General features: G+C 41.2%; 1 protein-coding gene across 2 annotated transcripts in view; it reads left to right on the top strand.

Moving 5' to 3' along the window:
- The first annotated feature begins 445 nt into the window (after window positions 1-445).
- FAT3 (FAT atypical cadherin 3) overlaps window positions 446-21,348 on the top strand; it is a 508,513-nt gene continuing 487,610 nt past the window's right edge. For both annotated transcript variants that reach the window (XM_044919382.1, XM_021679088.1), the window contains exon 1: window positions 446-3,737. In XM_044919382.1, the coding sequence (XP_044775317.1) occupies window positions 446-3,737 (3,292 nt within the window). The remainder of the gene's footprint in view (window positions 3,738-21,348) is intronic.

The raw sequence follows: 21,348 nt of genomic DNA on the forward strand, positions 1-21,348 counted from the left end.
AAATCAAACAATGCGGGCACCTGGGTGGCTCAGTTGGTTAAGCGACTGCCTTTGGCTCAGGTCATGATCCCGGAGTCCCTGGATCGAGTCCCGCATCAGGCTCCCTGCTCGGCAGGGAGTCTGCTTCTCCCTCTGACCCTCCCCCCTCTCATGTGCTCTCTCTCATTCTCTCTCTCACAAATAAATAAATAAAATCTTTAAAAAAAAATCAAACAATGCAAAGTTAAATCCTAGTGATTTTGAACTCCTTGCCATCTAGTATGGTGAGGTCTCTAATTTTTTTTTCTTGCATTGATGTTTTGGTAAGAAGGTTTTATAATGAAGTTTTTAAAAAGCACTGTTTCATTGCAGCGAGTTCCTACACCTTCTCCCACTTTCCCATAGGTTAATTTATCTTTTCTCTCTCTTTCTCCCCCCGCCCCTTCCAGGATGGAGGTATGATACGATGGATATAACTATGGGATACTGTGTGGGTACACGGCCTCCCCCTTCTTGCCTCATCCTCCTGCTTCTCAAGCTTCTGGCCACGGTGTCCCAGGGGCTGCCGGGGACCGGGCCCCTTGGCTTCCACTTCACGCACCCTGTGTACAATGCTACCGTGTGTGAGAACTCAGCCGCAAGGACCTACGTCCACAGCCAGGGTAGAATGGGCATCACCTTAATAGATCTGTCCTGGGATGTCAAATACAGAATTGTATCTGGAGATGAGGAAGGCTTCTTCAAAGCAGAGGAAGTCATCATTGCAGACTTCTGTTTCCTCAGAATAAGAACTAAAGGTGGCAATTCAGCCATATTGAATCGGGAGATTCAGGACAATTATTTATTGGTAGTAAAAGGTTCTGTCAGAGGAGAGGATCTGGAAGCATGGACCAAAGTGAACATACAGGTTTTAGATATGAATGACCTGCGACCCTTGTTTTCACCCACAACGTACTCTGTTACAATAGCAGAAAGCACACCTTTAAGGACTAGTGTTGCCCAGGTGACCGCCACAGATGCCGATATCGGCTCCAATGGAGAATTCTACTACTACTTTAAAAACAAAGTTGATCTCTTTTCAGTTCACCCCACGAGTGGTGTCATCTCTTTAAGTGGGCGGTTAAATTATGATGAAAAGAATAGATACGATCTGGAGATTTTGGCTGTGGACCGGGGGATGAAACTCTACGGAAACAATGGAGTAAGCAGTACTGCAAAGCTTTATGTTCACATTGAACGTGTAAATGAACACGCTCCAACTCTCCATGTGGTCACTCACATTCCTTTCTCGCTGGACAAAGAGCCGACATATGCTGTGGTGACAGTCGATGACCTAGATGAGGGGGCCAATGGAGAGATTGAGTCTGTTTCCATTGTGGCTGGGGATCCTCTAGATCAGTTCTTCCTGGCTAAGGAAGGCAGGTGGATGAACGAGTACAAGATTAAGGAGAGAAAGAAGGTCGACTGGGGGAGCTTTCCTTATGGCTACAACCTCACTCTTCAAGCAAAAGACAAGGGGTCACCTCAGAAATTTTCAGCAGCAAAGATCGTCCACATTGCCAACCCCCAAAAAGACACCATCCCAGTTAGATTTGAAAAAGAAATGTATGATGTGAGCATTAGTGAATTCTCCCCTCCTGGTGTCGTGGTTGCTATAGTAAAATTAAGTCCTGAACCGCTTGATGTGGAATACAAATTATCTCCTGGTGAGGACGCACAGTACTTCAAAATTAATCCTCGGTCAGGTCTGATTGTCACAGCACAGCCACTGAATACTATTAAGAAGGAGGTTTATAAGCTGGGAGTGACAAACAAGGAAGGAGATTTGAAAGCACAAGTCACCGTTGGCATAGAAGATGCGAATGACCACACCCCAGAATTTCAGCAGCCGGTATATGATGCTTTTGTGAATGAAAGTGTCCCAGTGGGCACAAGTGTTCTGATGGTTTCGGCTTCTGATAAGGATAAAGGAGAAAATGGGTACATCACCTATAGTATTGCCAGTCTGAATTTGTTACCATTTGCCATTAACCAGTTTACAGGTGTTATTAGCACAACTGAAGAATTGGATTTTGAATCCTCCCCAGAAACTTACAGGTTCATCGTAAGAGCCTCTGACTGGGGTTCGCCATACCGCCATGAAAGTGAAGTAAATGTGACTATTCGAATAGGAAATGTCAATGACAACAGCCCTCTCTTTGAGAAAGTGGCTTGCCAGGGAGTTATTTCCTATGACTTTCCAGTTGGGGGTCACATCACAGCTGTCTCAGCAATTGATATTGATGAACTTGAACTTGTAAAGTACAAAATCATCTCTGGAAATGAACTCGGTTTCTTTTATTTAAACCCAGACTCCGGTATTTTACAGCTTAAAAAGTCATTGATGAATTCTGGCATCAAAAATGGTAATTTTGCCCTCAGGATTACAGCAACTGATGGAGAGAATTTTGCGGACCCCATGTCTGTTAACATTTCAGTCCTACATGGGAAGGTGTCTTCAAAGAGCTTCAGTTGCAGAGAAACTCGTGTGGCTCAAAAGCTGGCAGAGAAACTACTCATTAAGGCAAAAGCAAATGGGAAACTGAACCTGGAAGATGGATTTCTTGACTTTTATTCAGTTAATAGGCAAGGACCACATTTTGACAAGTCATTTCCTTCTGATGTGGCTGTGAAGGAGAATCTGCCCGTTGGGGCCAACATCCTGAAGATTAAAGCCTATGATCCCGACTCTGGCTTCAATGGAAAGGTGCTGTTTACAATATCTGATGGGAATATGGACAGTTGCTTTAATATCGATATGGAGACAGGGCAACTTAAAGTCCTTCTGCCAATGGACCGAGAGCACACGGACCTCTATCTCCTTAATATCACCATCTATGACTTAGGTAATCCACAAAAATCTTCATGGAGGTTGCTGACCATCAATGTGGAAGATGCTAATGACAACAGCCCAATTTTTCTCCAAGACAGTTACTCAGTTAACATTCTCGAAAGTTCAAGTATTGGCACTGAGATAATTCAAGTGGAAGCCAGAGACAAAGACTTGGGTTCTAATGGTGAAGTGACTTACTCAGTGTTGACGGATACGCAGCAGTTTGCTATCAACAGCTCAACTGGAATCGTCTATGTAGCCGACCAATTGGACCGGGAATCTAAAGCAAACTACTCTTTAAAAATAGAAGCCAGAGACAAGGCAGAGAGTGGCCATCAGCTGTTTTCGGTTGTCACTCTTAAGGTTTTCTTGGATGATGTCAATGACTGTTCCCCGGCTTTCATTCCCAGTAGCTACAGTGTGAAGGTTCTTGAAGATCTCCCCATTGGCACTGTCATTGCTTGGCTGGAGACCCATGATCCGGATCTTGGGCTAGGGGGTCAAGTGCGCTATTCTTTGGTCAATGACTATAATGGGAGATTTGAAATAGATAAAGCAAGTGGTGCCATTCGCTTGAGCAAAGAACTGGACTATGAAAAGCAGCAGTTCTATAACCTCACAGTTCGGGCCAAAGACAAAGGGCGACCAGTGTCTCTGTCATCTGTTTCCTTTGTTGAAGTGGAGGTGGTGGATGTCAACGAAAACCTCCATACTCCCTACTTCCCAGACTTTGCTGTTGTTGGGTCTGTAAAAGAAAACTCACGCATCGGAACAAGTGTACTGCAAGTGGCTGCCCAAGATGACGACTCTGGGAGGGATGGAGAGATCCAGTACTCCATCAGGGACGGCAGTGGTCTCGGAAGATTCAACATAGATGACGAGAGCGGTAAGTTCACTAGTTTGTGCCAGAAGTGTTGTGTCCCATCTCCCGAATTATAACATTGGAGAAGAAAAGGAATCTTCTCCCACTGAAATAGAATGACAAATGAGTTTGCATTTGGTGCAGAGATGACTCAAGTGAAAGCATTATGTCAGAATGCATTGGTTTGTAAGAAGATGTGTTATACCGTGGTTCTCACCATGGTTTTCAACGGGAGTCCTGTTTCCTGGTTTTTGTTTTTCTTGTTCAGCACTATTACCAGGTTATCTTTTGATAAGCATAAGTAATTTTCACCTCTGTTGATTACACTTCTGACCTTCACAAAGTTAAGGGCCCTGATAAAGTAAATTACATTTGAATTGGCTTTAAATTAGAAGTGTGAAATGGATTTTCAAATGGGTCTTACACACCAATCTTTCCCTTTCCAGTAAAGCTTTGCTGAAGTGGTTTTGCAGCAGTTGCTTGGCCTTTCATGTTTCACAGGCACATCTGGCCTTTGAACGACAGGGATTTGCACTGGAGATACTCAGTTAATATATGGCAGTGTTGTCATGAGAGGCTGGAGGGGGCATGTTGTGGATTGTACTCATAAAAAATGGATTTTAAGATTTTATTTATAAAACTGATTGTTTTATAGAAACATTTTAAAATGTGGGGCAAAATTGCCCCAGTATTTTCATTGTCCCTCACCTATTTATTTACTTTTGATCATAGATACAGACACACACACACACACACACGCACACACATTTTTCTATTCTTGTTATTGTTATTTATTTTAAACGGACATGTGCCTATGTGTGTGTTGTGTTCTTTGATTAACACTGTGCATTTTCTATAGATTGTAGTCATCTCAACACGGGCTGTGTCTTCTTTACTCTGAAGTAGATAGTAATATTAGCTGTTCACAGTTTTCAAGGTACATTTATATGTATTAACTCATTTTCTGCAACACAGGGTGCTTTGTTCCCAGTGATGATAATGATTATTAAAACAGGTAGTGGGGGGGGTATTATTATAGTGGTGGAAAAAGGATTTGAGAAATTGTATTAACTACTGGATGGAAGTTACAAAACTGTATGTACCATCGCAAATTTACACTATAGTTTTTATATACACGTGCCTTAATTATGGCCAGTGTAAATTGTAAAATTGGTCTCCATAGCCATAATGAAGGAAAAGATAAATGTCAAGGATCTGATTTGGCCACACACTCTATTTTATTATGTATCATTTTTCATTCGACTGGAGTATATTTTCATCTTTGAAATACAGAATGAGAAGGGGAGTATGTTTACTGAGTGTCTACTCTGTGCTAATACTTTGCTACCACTAATGACCTCATGCAATACTTAAGGTGGGCACTACACTTATAGTAGGGTCTTGTTTAATGATCCCAACTGCCCCAGGAGGTAGAACTAATAATCATCAAGTCGTGAACTGATACGCAGAGAAGATAGATAACTTGGAGCCTCGTTTCAAGCTCAGCTCAAAGTAACTGCAGTATAGTATGCTATCTCCCACCTAAAGACACATATGGGCTTCCTCATGTTTCCAGATACACTTGAATTTGGTGTTGATCTAAAATCTATTAGGCAATAAGTGTTAAACAGTTTTCAAAGCCCTTACAGTCCATTGACTGATGGCACTGGCCATTAATCACCCTTCCTTTTTCCTCCTCATCTCATTGTTCATGGCTCTTCAGTGAGAGAAGCTTCTCCTCGGGACTCGGGTGGATGTGGGTAAGGCAGGCCAAACAGGAAGGTGTCAGATGGACTCATTAGCCACTGCTACGTAGAGGACTGCATCAGCCACATTGAGTTGGTTTTATTTGGAAGTTTCATGTTGGTGTTTCTTGGTGCAGGAAAGAGCAGGAACAACCAGTGAGAGTGGCCTAGATTTTCCTTATTTGTACCATGGTATTTTGTTCTCATCTTGGGTGTGATTTCAGAAAATGTGTGTATAGTTTCATCTGATGATATAGCTTCTTTATAATTCTTTTTTTTTATTTATTTTTTATTTTTTTAAATATTTTATTTATTCATTTGAGAGAGAATGAGATAGAGAGAGCATGAGAGAGGGGAGGGTCAGAGGGAGGAGCAGACTCCCCGCCGAGCAGGGAGCCCGATGCGGGACTCGATCCAGGGACTCCAGGATCATGACCTGAGCCGAAGGCAGTCGCCCAACCAACTGAGCCACCCAGGCGCCCTTCTGTTATAATTCTTGACTCCAAGAGTTTGATATCCTCTGCCTCTGTTGAAAAAAAAAACAAAAAAACCCCCAAAACTCACTGCTTTGACTTTGTTCTGCTAGATTCTGGACTGTATAAAATAAATTTTGCTGTGGATGATAATAACGCCACTTACATTTTGACATTGCTTTGTGGCTTAAAATGCTCATTCTGATAAACATTAACTCTTTTAGGTTAAAGCATAGCTAAGTGAGTTGTGTGAGGTCACATACCCACTGGAGGACATAGATGTATCTAGAACCCACCTGTCTCCTCTGTCTTAACCTGTTGCCCCTTTCTTTGCACTCACTATACATTCTGATTTACTTCCCCAGAGGATTTTTACTTTTTAAAACTGTAGTAGCAATTTTTTTACCCTCTTTACATATCATTTTTACCTTCTCTTAGAAAGCAAAGCTGTTTTTCTCTAGGTACATTGTAGGACTGGAGGTTGACATTTTTTATGAAGTTCAGAATTTCCATATAATAATATCCTGAACCATCTGACTTCCTCCCCTCTTGTCTTCTGTATATTTTAATTTGCAAGCCCAGAAAACTGGTGAGGAATGATCGCCAGGACTTGTGCCAGCCGGATGCTGGGGTTGAGGAGAATTTTGGCAAATGTATGTCCAACAGGAGAAGACATCACCATGGTGCTGTCGGGCTTGCATTACTGTGGCAGTGTCCATCAGCTCTTTGCCTCCAAGTGCTGCAAATCATGGCTCAATCTGCTGGCAGAATGAATGGCTCTTTAGCCCTGCAGCCATTACTGAGTCTCAAGTCCAGACTCTGCTGTCTTCATGTGGTCCTTTGGCATAGGATGGACTCAACTTGTTTGGTTTTTTTTTTGTCTTTCAAGAATCTTTAAGTCAGCTGCCAAAGATTATTTAATGGCTTGCATTGTCTAGTGGTTCTCAAACTTAGGAGAGCTCATGAATCGCTGGAGAGTTTGTTAACAAATGCAGATTCCTGGGCCCTTTCCCCAAAGATTCTGAGTCACTAGGTGTGGGGTAGGAGCCCCAGGGGGATCTTCATTTAAGCCCTCCAAGCTTTCCTTCTATATGGGGCTCGGAAACACCAGCCTGAAATCTTACTTGGGCTCCTTAGAGAATGCCTACCAGATTATATCGTTTCTGTAAAGTCCTTTTCCTTATTCTTTTGAAAGGCAGGAAATGGAGCTCGTATTTTATAAATTTCTTTTCTAGTCAGGTTTTATTATCCAAATAAATCTTCTATTATTCATTGGTGGTGATAGTTTTCTGAATGCCTTCCCAATGGATCAAAAATCTCTTTCTGTGCTTCAGTAATTGCCGTGCTCCTGTTTTGTGAAGCTGCTTATACTGGGAGTAGTCAATCCATTTAGTAGTTTTTATGTTCTTGATTTTTTGCGGGGGAGGGTGCTCAGCGAATAAAACCTTACCTTTGAAAATTTTTTTTACCATGCACAGGCATTTAATAAATGTTTAATAATGTTCACAGTAAATGGATTAACTGGGAGGCCCCCAGCTACAGTGGATTTGATCACAATTTAAATTACTAGTCTGGAAGATGCAATTTAATCATTTTTCCTTCACAAAGAATGCATTCTTATTCTCTGACACAACAGGAATTCATATTCTTGACTACTCAGAAGTTTTAGAAGGTTTAGAAAGAGCAGGTTGTATTTTTTTAAACTGTGATTTTCTGTTAGATTCTTTTGTAGGCTGCAAACTTGAGCAATGATTTCATTGTTTTATTTACCTGAAGTTAAAAGAAATATTTTAATTGGGATAAATGGCTTCTCATTCAGCAAATGCATCGTGGATAATTGGGAAGATATTTTGGCTATCCATTACTGCTAATTATATTATTTCTTTCATTTACCAAGTATCTGTCTTGTGCCAGGCACTGTGCTAGTGCTTGGGGGGTGCTGTTTCTGATTGTCACAGGAATTCCAGCAAGGTAGGGTTTCCTGAGACTTGTTCAATCAGGGTCACACATCTGGGAGTTGTCAGAGCTGGGACTGGGACTGAGTGCAGTAGACTCCAAATCTCACGTGAGCTCCCTGCCTTTGCCACCCTAGCATGCCTTAGTAACTTTGTTGAGTGTGTGTGGTATTTCTGCATAACAGACAACTACAAAATCTCAGTGGTTTATGGAAAGTTTTTCTCCTTGCTCTGAAGTCGGGGGGAACAGTCGAAGATGCAACTGTGGTTTGAATTATAGCCTGCCCCACAGGCCTAGCCATTCCAGGACCCAGGCTGAAGGAGTACCCACTGTCTGGGTAGCTCAGAAGCTCCGGAGGGCTGATGGAAGTGTGTGGTACCTCTTAAAGCCCCTGCTCAGACCTGGCCCACGTTCTGTTAGCCGAAGCGGGCCATGGGGCCAAGCTCAACATTGAGGTGGGGCAGAGAATATTTCTCTTGTGGAGGGATGGCGAGGAGTGAATAATTCCTGCATACTAATACAGCCTGGCAGAGCATACATTCATATTTACCTTTCTTTAAATTGAAGCTGCAGCAGGCATTTCTCCAGCATATGCGAGCCTAGAATGCTCTCTTTATTCCAAATGTTTCTCACCACCGTATCATCATCTAAGGTTAATTGTGCGCTCCCTGTGTGCAGGGCCAGGGCCGGGCACTAGTGATCAGAGAGCTACAGGTGTAAGACTTAGCCTTCCACGGTGGGAAGTTTCCTGGGCCATCCGAGAGGTCAGAGGCAGCTGCAGGTGGTGATGCTGGTGGCAGTGGTGGCCGTGGTTACCATTCACCGAGCGCTGTCTGTGTGCCAATTTCTTTGCGAAATGTTTTCTACCCATGTCTGATTCTGGCATCACACGAGGTGGGCACAGTTGTGTCCTTTCTTTTTCACACATCTGGTGTCTTAAGAGAGAGAGCTCACATGCACAACACATGTGCATTTATATTTACCTTTCTATAAATTGAAGCTGCAGGCAGCATTTCTCCAACACATGTAAGCAGAGGATGCTCTCTTTATTCCAAATGTTTTGGTATGACCGGCAAAGGCTTAGGAGACCTACAGTACATTTGGGTTCACACAGACACCCAAAAGAGGCATCTCATACTTACTAAACACTGTAAAGCTAATTATTATTTTCAGTGAACATGCTGTTCCAACAATAAATGAATGTAACTTTGTAATTGTGTTCAGTATCTGTGCTAGCTCTCTCCCATTTACCTCTCCAGATCCATTTTCCACCCTTCTTTCTGCTTTGTGTCCAGATGCCTGAGTTCCTTGGCCTGTGGGCTCCTTTATTCCCTGACATCTGTCAGTTCTGCCACTGAGAATGTAGAGAAGAGAATTAGGTCAGGGTATTTATCCTTTTGATTCTTTCCATACTGGTTACTGTGGTCTGGCTGGATCCTCTTAGGGATAGAAACAGTTCTCCACTGTTACCAACTCTGGAGTACTGCATCGTTTTCTCTAAACCCTGTCCACACCTTTGTAAATAGTCTGTTTGATTACATGCTTCTCAATGACCCAGTTGGGAGTCTCTTCTCTGTCAGGACCCTGACTGATAAAATATTTTTTATGGGAATATTTCTAAAACAGATTTTAAGTTTAAAAATATTTGTAAGGCCGATGTTTTCCAGCAAATCCTATTAACTCCATTTCTGTGGTGCTGTCCTATGTGTTGGCACATTCCACCAGAGTCTGGGAGAAAGAGTAAAGAGATCATAATTATCCATTGCTTTCATTTTGCAAGGAAAGAAAGTGAAACCAAGGGACTTTGTGTCTCTATCTAGTGTATACTTTCCATGTATGGTCTACAATGAGAAGACAATTTTTGCCTTGCTGAAGACCCTCTCCCACCAGACATGGGAAGAAGAGGGATTTGGCTGGATGGTGTGGTACCAGGATCTTTCAAGCTCTCAGATGTTGTGATGCTCTACCTTGATCTTCTACAGGGAGAAGGACACATTTCAGCTGGTGGCCAAGGAAAGAATGAAGTCCTACAACTGACTAGCTTTTATTTAGTTAGTTCAACTGAAGAGTTGTTTACTAGTGCTAGTGCTGAGTCCAGTACTCTTTTATTTGTAGTCTCTAATCGTTGGAGGGTCAAGAGGGGGGAATGAAAACTAGGCACAGGAAAATCTGTGTTGTGAGAAAAATGAAGAGCTTTCTGTCATTGCAGAAACTGTTAGTGCTAACCCAGGTATTTAAAGGGGTGGGTGATTCCCATAGCAGCACATCTCTTATATAATGTAATAATATACAAGCTTCCTTTTTCTTATATTCAGAGATGCCAGAAATCCTATTTTATCTTATGGATGGCTGTTAATCATTCCAGCTTCTTTTCCCCAAACTTGCCTCTTAACTCCTCTTTGACAAGCTGAGGAGTAAGACAGATGGTTTTTGGCGGCTTTGGTGCAATTCCTGACAATTCCAGACTAAAAGGCGTTCTCCATCCTCATTCATTTTCAAGGCGATAGTTTTACCTCCCCCTATCTAAGTCAAAAGAGACTCATTGGATTTTGGCCCACGCTTGCCCTTAAAATTTGCGCTTGGGACCAGAAGAATGAAGTTATGATCAAGTGACAGCAGAAACTTTTCTTGGCTCTGGATTTTTAACCTTAGCTCTAGACTTTGGATCATAATTATTTAAGGGAAAAATAATGTTTCCCAGAGGAGCCCTGAACACTGCACAACATTCGGATGAACTTAGTGGGAGCCAGGTGGGAGAGACGATTAGAAGCTTCTGGAAAATAATGAACAGCGTGCTTTTATGACTCTTTTCAGCAGGTACCTTCTTCTTGACCTTTTCTTAACTGTTGGCTGAAGGCACTTTAGGTTTTAGTAGAGGATTGTTGGCCCAAATCTATAATTATGTCTGCGTTGTATATCAAGTTTGAGCTGCTATTATCCCTGTGCAACTAGTAAATGATAAAAATAATGACCACCATGAAGAGGAAGTACAAATAGTGTGGCAAGCCAACAACCTGAAAACTTGTGTGGTTCTTTTCTCTGAAGTCCGTCTTCCTTTTATATCAATAAGGGAAGTTTTCAGTGGCTTACCTGGCCCTTCGTGTCAGGGTCCCCAGTGCCGAGTGATACTGAATTGGTTTTATTTCTTCGGTTAACAGAGAGTAAAACCTCAGAGGTCCAGTAAGCAGAGGTTACAAAGACTATCAAATGATTACTTCATCTATTAGTGGTTCTGATTTCAGATAGGTTGCATCTTATTTCAGTCTTCTAAAAAATGTTTTTTGCAGGTGTTTTGTGTGCACGTTGAAGGATACTGTCATTTATCGTTACATTTGGAAGAATTGTAGGGTTCAATAAATATTTATGTGATGCCACTGCATTCACAATGTTTCATTGAAAAGAAAATGAAATGAAAATGAAAATGGGCTGTAGTCTGTATTTTTAGCTTGCTGGTTTTTATGAAAGCATGTCTTATCAACAGAATCTACAAAGAGTTGTGTGTAGGATTCAATTCAATTTATATTAAATTCTTGGCACCGGTATACGAATTATTGAATATAATAGGAGTCTCCAATTTTCTCTTTGGATGTTGGAGGCTTTAGTGGCTCCTCTAGGGCCACTCTTTGTGATTAAATTCACATTTTCATTTGCATAACATAGTTAATATTCTCATTGCTTTTAAAAAGCAGTATGCTGGTGAGAATAATACTGAGCTAAAATAACATATTGAATATGAAATGTCTTGGGTCAAAAAGTGAATAAAAGTTGAAGGAATTAAGCTGAAAAATTGAGGTGTCTCACACACACACACACACACATACACACAAACTAAAAGATATTATGGTGAAAACATAATGTGGTTTACCCCCAAGATCTTATAAAATAGAGCTTAAATAATTTTCATAGTTTTTCTCCACTTGCTTCCTAAAAAGTCTGCCTCCTCTCCCTCTGTTTCCCTTCTTTCTTTTTTCTTGTCACCTCTTTCTTCCCTCATTCCCACATATGCTGTTCACTGATTCCCTGTAGGCAGGGTACTTTGCACTAAAAAGGATGCACAGATGATTAAGTCAAGGGCTAGCAGTGAAGACAGAAAAGCATGTAATTACAAACTGTGTGGAGCATAAGTGACAAAGTGAGTGCCTTGTGCTTGCCATTCATCATGTTTATTGTGGCCCCAGCATCACCCTTTGGCATCATGGGATGATTTTTACAAATTCCAATTGGAGACAAGACAGTATGAGAGATAACCGGAGCATTAAAGTGAGTTGATGATGATATATAAGCCAGGCTTAATTGTCAAGGAATGTCCAATCCCGGAAACAGATCCAGGTTTTGTGAGGCTTGAAGTACATACCTTGTATTATCTTGGGTGCCTGCTTTGAGAAAAAGCATAAAAGTTTATGACTACAAAATTACTGTATTTGTTTGAACCGAGGAAGGAATTCACAGCAACTCTTAAGTTTAAAAGTCAGGAAACACCACAAATATCACAAAACTCAGAAAAATAATATATTTTGTTGATTAAATTCCTAACCTACCTCTCTAATACTTTCTTTCTCCTACATTTTTTAGTTACATTTTTGGTTTGATTGCCTGTTCATGGGACAACAATTTTGCAATTGTTTCTATAGAAAGTACAGAAAGATTATTTTGTTTTCCTCCAGTGCTGGTTGATTGAAATTTGTTTTTTATTGTTGAGAGTTTAGACATGTTAGTCCATGGTTGTGGCTTGTTATTGGTAATGCTATGTAAATTTTCTACATTGGTGTCAAATTTGAAAAAAATCTCTATTGAGTTTCTTTCTCGTATGAGCTCTAACAGACATCTTTGCTGCTAATACTGTTACTTGTCTGTGCTCTGTAAACAAAAAGAGTCCAGTAATGTCCATTTCAGGGAATCTAATCAACAAAAGAAAAAAAGCATGGTGTGTTTATAATTTGTACATTGCATTTCAGGAGAGAACTTTCATTTTTGACTCTGGAGGTAAGAACCAAGTCTTCCAGTTACAAATGTACATATGTAATGATTGGGGAGTTTTCCACAAACTAGCTTCTGGCTCCATACATTTGAGCTTGGTTCCCCATGTCCCCCACCCGCAACTCCCCCGGGCTGTAATGGTTGTCATCATTCTGACCACCACAGGATATGTTCATATAATAATATAAGTTCTAGTCTTTCATGTCCATGCTACAGTGCTGGGTCTCTCAGTGCAGTAGGTAGTAGGAGTGCTTTTGGAAATCATTCCTGCACTGGGACAGCTAACAACAATTTGTCTATGACTGGAATTGATGGAGAACCATGTAAATATATGCCAGTGAATGCAAACTAAATGTATCCTTAACTCAATTCTGCCTTATGCCTGCAGCCATTCTACCTGATGATGCAAAATGTAATAGAGGAGAAGTTGGAGGGGAAAGAGAGAAGTTTTAAATTATTGTGGTTGAAATATATTACTTTTGCAAAAAAATGTATAAAAATGTACAACCACGTAAAAATTGCTAGGTTCTTCCCTGGGGCTTGGAAGCTTGGAGTCTGATAGCTTCATGTTAGATCGGCATCTGCCTAGCACTGCTAGTAAATGAACATATTTTCAGAGAGAAGTAAGTCTTCAAGGTCAATGGAGGAAGTGGCTGAGCTGGACCAGGCCTCAAAGGCTGGTCCTTGAATTGAAGAGTGGTGCCAGAGACACCTGCCCCAGGTTTAAGGTCCTTATCCCTCTAGGGTATTATTGAACCAGCAGATGGACAGTGCAAAGGATACAAGACCTAGGCTGCATGTGAATGGATCCGGCTCCCTGGTGCGTCCAAGTATCTCAGGGAAGTGTTCTGGAAATTCAGCACTTGGAGACTAAGAAATCTGCAAGGTCAAGAAGTTTGGGCTCACTGCCTTTTTGGAGTAGCTGGCTGGTGAGAGAATTGCACTGTTCCTTGGGCTCACTCTCTTTTATAACACCCATTTGGGAATTCAACAGTATGATACACCAGTATCTGGAAACATAAAAAGGGCCTCTAAGGGCTATCCTAGTAACTGTTGGAGTTCTTTCATTTAGACTCATTATCTGTACACTAAAAGCATGACTTGGGGATTTCCCCTAAATCTTGAGGGGTTTTGCTGAATCATCATGTCCACATTATCAGGAACCTGATAAAGCCCTGTAATTATTGAAAATACACATTCACTTGAGGTCAGCTTTGATAGGGAATTCTATCCGTGGGATATCATATAACAGACTCAAGCCAGGATGAGGCCCTGAGATCCTGAATGAGGTCGTGGGGATGGAGCTTAAAGTTCAAGTCTTCTCCTGAAAGGTCACACCTGCCCTCATGCAGATCACACATCTCTTCTCAGACCTGGGTAGAGTTAATCTGTGTCTTTCTCATCCCTTGAGGACATTTCTAAAGGAATCTCTACCACATGGCTAAATTGAATGAGCTTGGACAGGAAAACACAGTGATTCAGTTTGGGATAACAAGTTCATTAAACATTGTTCTAGTTGTGAAAAGTGCAGGTGTAGTCCTATCTGTGTGTAGTTTTAGCCTAGAGGGCAAATAATCAGGATTGGAGTGCATGAGAATTGCGTTTATGGGTCACTAAATTCTTGTTTCTGAAGTAGGATGGTATAGACACTCCAAGGGTGTTCATGCTAATAGAATTCGATATTCCATGGTCACATGGCATGACTGCAAAATATATATATAATAATACCTTGCTAACTGAGAACTTCATAATTTGGTAGGATACATTCAAGAACTAGGATGGAAGCAAAAATTGCTGTTGGGGACCTTATAAATAGCCTTTAAAAAGAATTTGTACTGACATACCTGAACTCTTGTTTTTGTTTTTGTTTTTTGCCCAGACCTTATTTACTTTTACTCTGCACATAATTTTAATAAGCTAGACTTCCTGATACCTATCCTACAGTATTTTAGAAATTGCAAAGCAGAGATATTGATGTAAGAAAGGCTTCATAACAACAGTGAGAAGTAACCCTGTTAATCCTGTCTGTAATCAGACAGCAAGAAGAATAAGTAGCTAACCCACATTGTGTGTTTGTCGTATGCCAGGCATTAAATAAGTACTAAGTCATTTACTTCTCACAAGGATTCCAATAGGTCGGTGCCCTGACTACCCACATCTTATGGATGAGGAAACAAAAACTAGATTTTAAATGACTGTCCATGGTTTCACAGCCCTGGGAGAGCTGGGATTTAAATGAGGCAGGCCAGCACCAGAGTCTGAGCTCTTAATCAGTACACTTTAGACACTCTGGATAAACAGCCCTAAGTGTCTCCTTAAGGGCTGGAACCCAGAGGGAGCCCATTGCTTCATTACCACACAGTGTAATAGCTGATCATTATAGAAGAGGCCCAATCATTGTAGAGGCCCAGGTTCCCTAGAAAACAGAGCCTGGGGCGAAAGTTACAGTGCAGGCTAATGTTTTATTAAGGGTGCGATCCCAGGGGAACACGGGTGAGGGGCAGGGAAGGAAGCCAGGCCTGAAGGAAGGGAGACCAAATATAAATTGGTACATTATTAAATTGGCTACAGCTTCATAACAAACCCCAGCATGTTTCTCAGTCTCTGCATGTATCTCCAGGGAGGCCACATAGGAACGCTGCATCTTGGGGTTGGAGGGGAGGATGAGCCTTCCTTCTTTTGGCTTTTTCCCATTTTTGACCTCTTATTGATCAGCTTCGCCACCTGGGGAGTTAACTCCACTCTTCTGGGTTGTGCTTGGTGTTCCTGGTCAACTAGGGGAGCCCGGACTTTGTTGGCACAGTCTCTCTTACCAGTCCGTGCTCCGGGGTGGGGGGTGGGGCACTCATTTTTCTGTTGTAGCAGCGGATATTCCTGTCAGGAAGCTAGGGAACAAGCTGAAGCCCGAGGGTAGTGGAGCGGGCTGGGCTGAGTGAATCTTGCCACCACACCCACTGGATCTGGGCAGAGAAGTTCAATGTATTGGGGGTAAGATGTTTCATCAAAATCACAAAAGCTAAACAAAGCAAAACTCCGCCCGTGAAATTGTGATGCCTCCCTGGGCAGATGCTCAACTCCTTAGAAAAAACTCAGCTACACAAAATGACACATTTCCCAAAGGCTCTGATTTGTCAAAGCATTATGATTCCTGTTTCTCTGGCCCTGGACTGCTTAGAAGTACAAGGGGAAAGTGCCTGCACTTTGTAGTCTTCGACTGATGTGGGCAAACGTCTTTTTAGTATCTCTCCTTTCTTGTGAGCCTGGGACATCTAAGTGCTGTTTTATCAAATGCGTGTGCATGAATTCATGGGCTGGAAATGCAGAGAGAGGTAGAAGAGGAGCTAGAGGTGGGGGTTTTTTGAGAGTTTTGTTTGCAGAACTGATTTTCCCATCTTCACTCCTTGTCACAGGGTAATAATCACCTTCCTTATCCTCCTCATCAGCACCATCCCCACTATCATCTCGCACTTAAGCAGAGTCTGCTTTCTGCTAGATACTCTGCAGGCTGTTTCCCGTACTCAATCCTTGCATTAAACTTATGAGGCAGGTACTATTATTATCCTAGATTTATGGATGTGGGAACTGAAGTTTAGAGAGGTTAAATAACTTGCCCAATTGCACAGAGCTAGTAAGTAACAGAGCCAGGCTTCAACTCACATTGCCTTACTCCACAGCCCCTGCTCTTGTCCTGACCATATGTTCCTCCTGGGGTCTGCATGTTTGGGCCCTCCCAGAAAAATGCCACCCTCACCCCACTCTGGGCATCCCATTTTCTCATGTGCCTTTGTTGCTAGGAGCTTAAGGGGAATATCTGCAGTATACAATCATTTATTTTAATATACATTGTATATTATATAACATATAATGAACATATAATATAGACCAAGTAAATGTATTCAATAAAACAAATGCACAATATATAATACACTTTATAATATAAAATACATTATATAAAATAACATATATAACAATATAGTAGTATATATGTTACATATAAGTTATGTTATATGGTTGATATGATAGGTCATAAGTTATGTTATAGCATATATAATATATATTGAGCACCAACTATGTGCCAGGCATTGTTCTAGGCCCTGAGTTAGACCAGTGAGCCAAATGGACAAGAGTCCTTTTCTTTGTAATATTCTAATGGAGAAATAGGTAATAGTCAAGATAAGTATAATACATAATATGTTAGATGGGTTTAAGTGCTAAGCGGAAAAATCATGCAAGTAAGGGAGAAAGAAAGTGACACAGGTAGTAGTGGATTCCAAAGAATGCATCACTAAGATGACCTCTAGATAACATCCTGAAGGAATTTTAGATTCATAAACTGGTTATTTCAACGTGCAAGAGGGCAATAAAAATGGGGAGCAAACTCGGTTGATTGCCACATACAAACTTAGGTAAGTACTCTTTGTGACTAACAAAAACCACTGTGAACTAACTGTAGGCAGAATATAATATTGGGGCACCTGGGTGGCTCAGATGTTTAAGCATCTGCCTTCGGCTCAGGTCATGATCCCAAGGTCCTGGGATCGAGTCCCACATCGGGCTCCCTGCTAGGCGGGGAGCCTGCTTCTCCCTCTGCCTCTGCCTCTCTCTCTCTCTCTGACTCTCATGAATAAATAAATAAAACATTAAAAAAAATAAAAAACACAATTATTATAAATGCAGATTTGTTAAATGCAGAAGTCTCCTGTTTAAAAGTATTTTCCAGTTGGGCGCCTGGGTGGCTCAGTTGGTTAAGCAACTGCCTTCAGCTCAGGTCGTGATCCGGAAGTCCCAGGATCAAGTCCCACATCGGGCTCCCCGCTCAGTGGGGAGTCTGCTTCTCCCTCTGACCCTCTCCCCTCTCATGCTCTCTCTCACTCTCTCAAATAAATAAATAAAATCTTTAACAATAAATAAATAAATAAAAATAAAAGTATTTTCCAGTTAATCAAAAGGCTTAATATAAATGTACCCCATCTCAAATTTCCTTTAACTCCAGCATGCCTACCCCACAAGAGGAACAACTTTTTTGCTGCCCCCTCTCTTATTAATTATACTTATTTCCCATCTTCCTTCTGGAGTCCCATTTTTCTGAGTCCTGTTTTATAGCAATTGGACTTTTGTTATCGTCAATTGTATTGTCTTTAAACCTATTGGATTGAGCATCTGCTGTGTCAGGTGTGATGTCCTAGCTGCTGAGCACAGAGGACTTCCGTTCTAATGGGGAGGATAAGGCATGCAGGTAGGAAAAGTGGAAATACATACACATCCTATATGTAAATTATGGATTTTCAAGGAATTACAGTAATTTAATATACTTTCTGTTAAATTATAATTGAACTGGATTCTCTTAGAAGTCTAGTTACCTTGGAGTTTATTTAAACTAAGAGAAAAAAAGTCATAATGTTTGCATGCAGTACGTACTTGGTTCTTTAACAGTTGTGACAAATAGCAAGGAATTATGCCGTGCTGCACTTGTGATCCATACTAAACACTGGCATTTTGGATTGTACATAATTTAAAGAAATGTCTCAAATCCTTTTTGAAATACTATGTAGTCAATACATAGAGGCACACCCTAGGTGGGCGTAGGAATACAGTTTAGAAAAGAAAGAGAAAATATCACACTTGAAATGACTCCATCATTTTGTAAATGATAGAACTTGGAGAGCGTGGCTTCCCTTAGCTGTTGAGGATGAGGATCACCTTGACGAGGATCCTTCCCCACTCAACCTCTCCTGTACCTAGACACATGTGTGCACACCCTCCTGAGTGGCCAGGGGTAGGGGTGGGTGGTGGGGGTGGGGCTTGAACTAGATTGACGGTTCAATCCAGTTTGACTTGAACAGGTGACAGGAAAGCACTGGAGGGGATGCCTGGGTGGCCCAGTCAGTTAAGCATCTGACTCTTGGTTTTGGCTCAGGTCGTGATCTCAGGGTCGTGAAATCAGCCCTGCGTTGGGGCTCCTTGCATGCTCAGTGTGGAGTCTGCTTGAGATTCTCTCTCCCTCTCTCTCTGCCCCTCCCACTCATGCTCTCTCAAATAAATCTTTAAAAAAATTAAAAAATAAAAACTCTCTGATGGATTCTTTGGGGCACAGTTAGCCCAGTGCCCTGAGATGACAATCAAGGAAGGTGAGACTTACTGAGATAAGTGACTTTTCCATGGCCCACAGCTGGTCAGGGAGCCTTGAACTCAGGACCTGTAAGCATGAGTCCTGTTTTGCTCAGAGCTGTCTTGATGATTCAGAAGATGTTTTTTATGTTATGGGTTGTCATCATTAACCATATTTGTTACCAAAAGGTATGATTACTGGCTTGGCTGTAAGAAACATCACTTTTTACTAGAATGGCTGATGTCAGAGTTGACTATGTGTGTATTTCATACGTGGGAGGTTTTTAGGTGACTGTCCTTTATGGCGTTTTACAACTGAGTATTTTAAATTCTGTTGTTTACTGACCTAAAAACATCATACCTCACATTTGAAGCAAGGATGAAAGCGCACTTTTTTTTTTAATCCCACATCCTCCGTTTTTAGTTACAGAACTCTTTAAATTAAGTCATTAGCATATGCAAACAACACTCCTTTTCCCAAAGTGGTTTTTTTACTCCACAATTATTATGTTGTTTTGGGTAAGATAAATAAACCCAACATTAAAACATTAGACACTGAAATGAGAAACAGTAGCATTGCCATTATAAAATATTAGGGAGCTATTAAAAACATGAGCAAATACAAACCATTTCCCTGTGGCTCCTGGCAGGCGTGTTGAGCAAAGCGATGCCCCCTGGTACTCTCGCTTCCACGTGTGAACTCTGGGATGTTGGAAATTCTCTACTGGGAATGACTGGCCAGGCCACTTAGCCAAGGGTGGGTGGGAAAGAGAGGCTTCTGCATTCTTTTGTTCTGTTCAAAACAATGCAGTTTCTCCAGCTGTGAGGTCAAATTTCCAGCCCTTTCCTAAACTTAAATTGTCTGCTTTGTCTAATACTGTTTCAGGCAGTTCTGTTTTCAGGCAGACAGACAGATCTACAGTGGGGAAGCAACCCATGTCGGGAACATGCATATGGGGTTGGCTCTTGGGCAAAAAGTGAATCATTCTGGGGACCTCAGGTACTAATGTAAGATGCAGAGTTTGGTAACCAGGTTTGAGTCGATGGCCTGAAGGTTTCTTTCTGTTGCAGGGGAATATTTCTAGTTGGCACATAGGATTCTTAATAAAGAGGTTGGAAACACTAGCCTTGCTATGCTTTCACTTCTCTAAAGATCAGGAGTTTTCTCTCTTTCTCAGATGGATCCTAGAATCTCTCATTCTGGATAGTAAAGTGTGTTTTTGTTCACTTGGGTGTTTGTTGTTACTGTTTTCTGTCTTTTAGTGTTTCTGAGTTGCTCTGATTTGGCAACTCCTGAACCGACATATGAACCCCAAATAATTGTACTGAGAAATGCAGAAATTATTGAGCAAGAGGCTATTGGATTTCCATAAGTAAGTAAATATATCCTAAGAGCTCATTGGTGAAAATTACTTTTTATTTAATGAGTCATTTTTATCGGAAGGTAATGATTATGTCCAGGCCATAAATACAGTGTAAATTCCCTTCAGTGGACATTAAAAAGATGACTTTCAATTGGAAACAGCTCTAAAGGCTTCAGAATATTGAGTTTACTAAATTTTAAACCTATGCATCTTACACCATATGAAGATGAGGAAATGGATGAAACCCAGCAAGAGCTCACATGCAGGAACAGATGTTTATGACCGTGCAACAGCAACTTGGAGAGAACATATAATGGTATAACGGTTAAGAGTTTTAAAAGGATTGTCACATGCATCACCTTATTTTGTTACAGGCACCCTCTGAGTGATCTGCCCTTTCCCCATTTTGTAAATGAGAAAACAGGCACAGAGGGGGTTTAGGGATTTGTCCAAATACCTCATATTTCCAACATCTCAGACTGCCTCTTCTTGTGTTTATGAATGTGTGATTTTTAGGACTAGCAATTTGAGCAATTTGTCTTCAAAGTCTGAATAAATTTTTCTTTCAGGAATATTCGTCTAGGAACAAGAGTTATTGCCGGTGGTTAAACTTACTTGTTTATACAGGATGATTTTTAAAAATTCAGCTGGGCTCCACATATAGCTGGGAAATAAAAACCGTTGTCCAGTTATTGAAGTCACATTTAGGCTATGTGATCTGTATTCTGTCTGTATTAAGATTATGTTCAGCTGCTCAGAGAGCAAATGATAGAACTTTTCCAGCTGACATTCATGCTACCAAAGTATCTAATTGGCTGTTTCCAACTAGCGCTGTGCGATCCGCTGGTTTGTTAGAATTGCTGCGCATGCCCAAGATGTGGGTGTATAGCCCTGCTATTCACACCCTGGCAATACTTTATCTTTGTTCAATGTTAGCTGCATATTTGTCTTACTCCTTCTGCTTGATTGTAGGCTCCTTGAAGGCAGGATTTATTTTTCTAAATAAATATGC

This window comes from Neomonachus schauinslandi, chromosome 11 (genome assembly GCF_002201575.2).
Source record: "Neomonachus schauinslandi chromosome 11, ASM220157v2, whole genome shotgun sequence".
Classification (NCBI taxonomy): domain Eukaryota; kingdom Metazoa; phylum Chordata; class Mammalia; order Carnivora; family Phocidae; genus Neomonachus; species Neomonachus schauinslandi.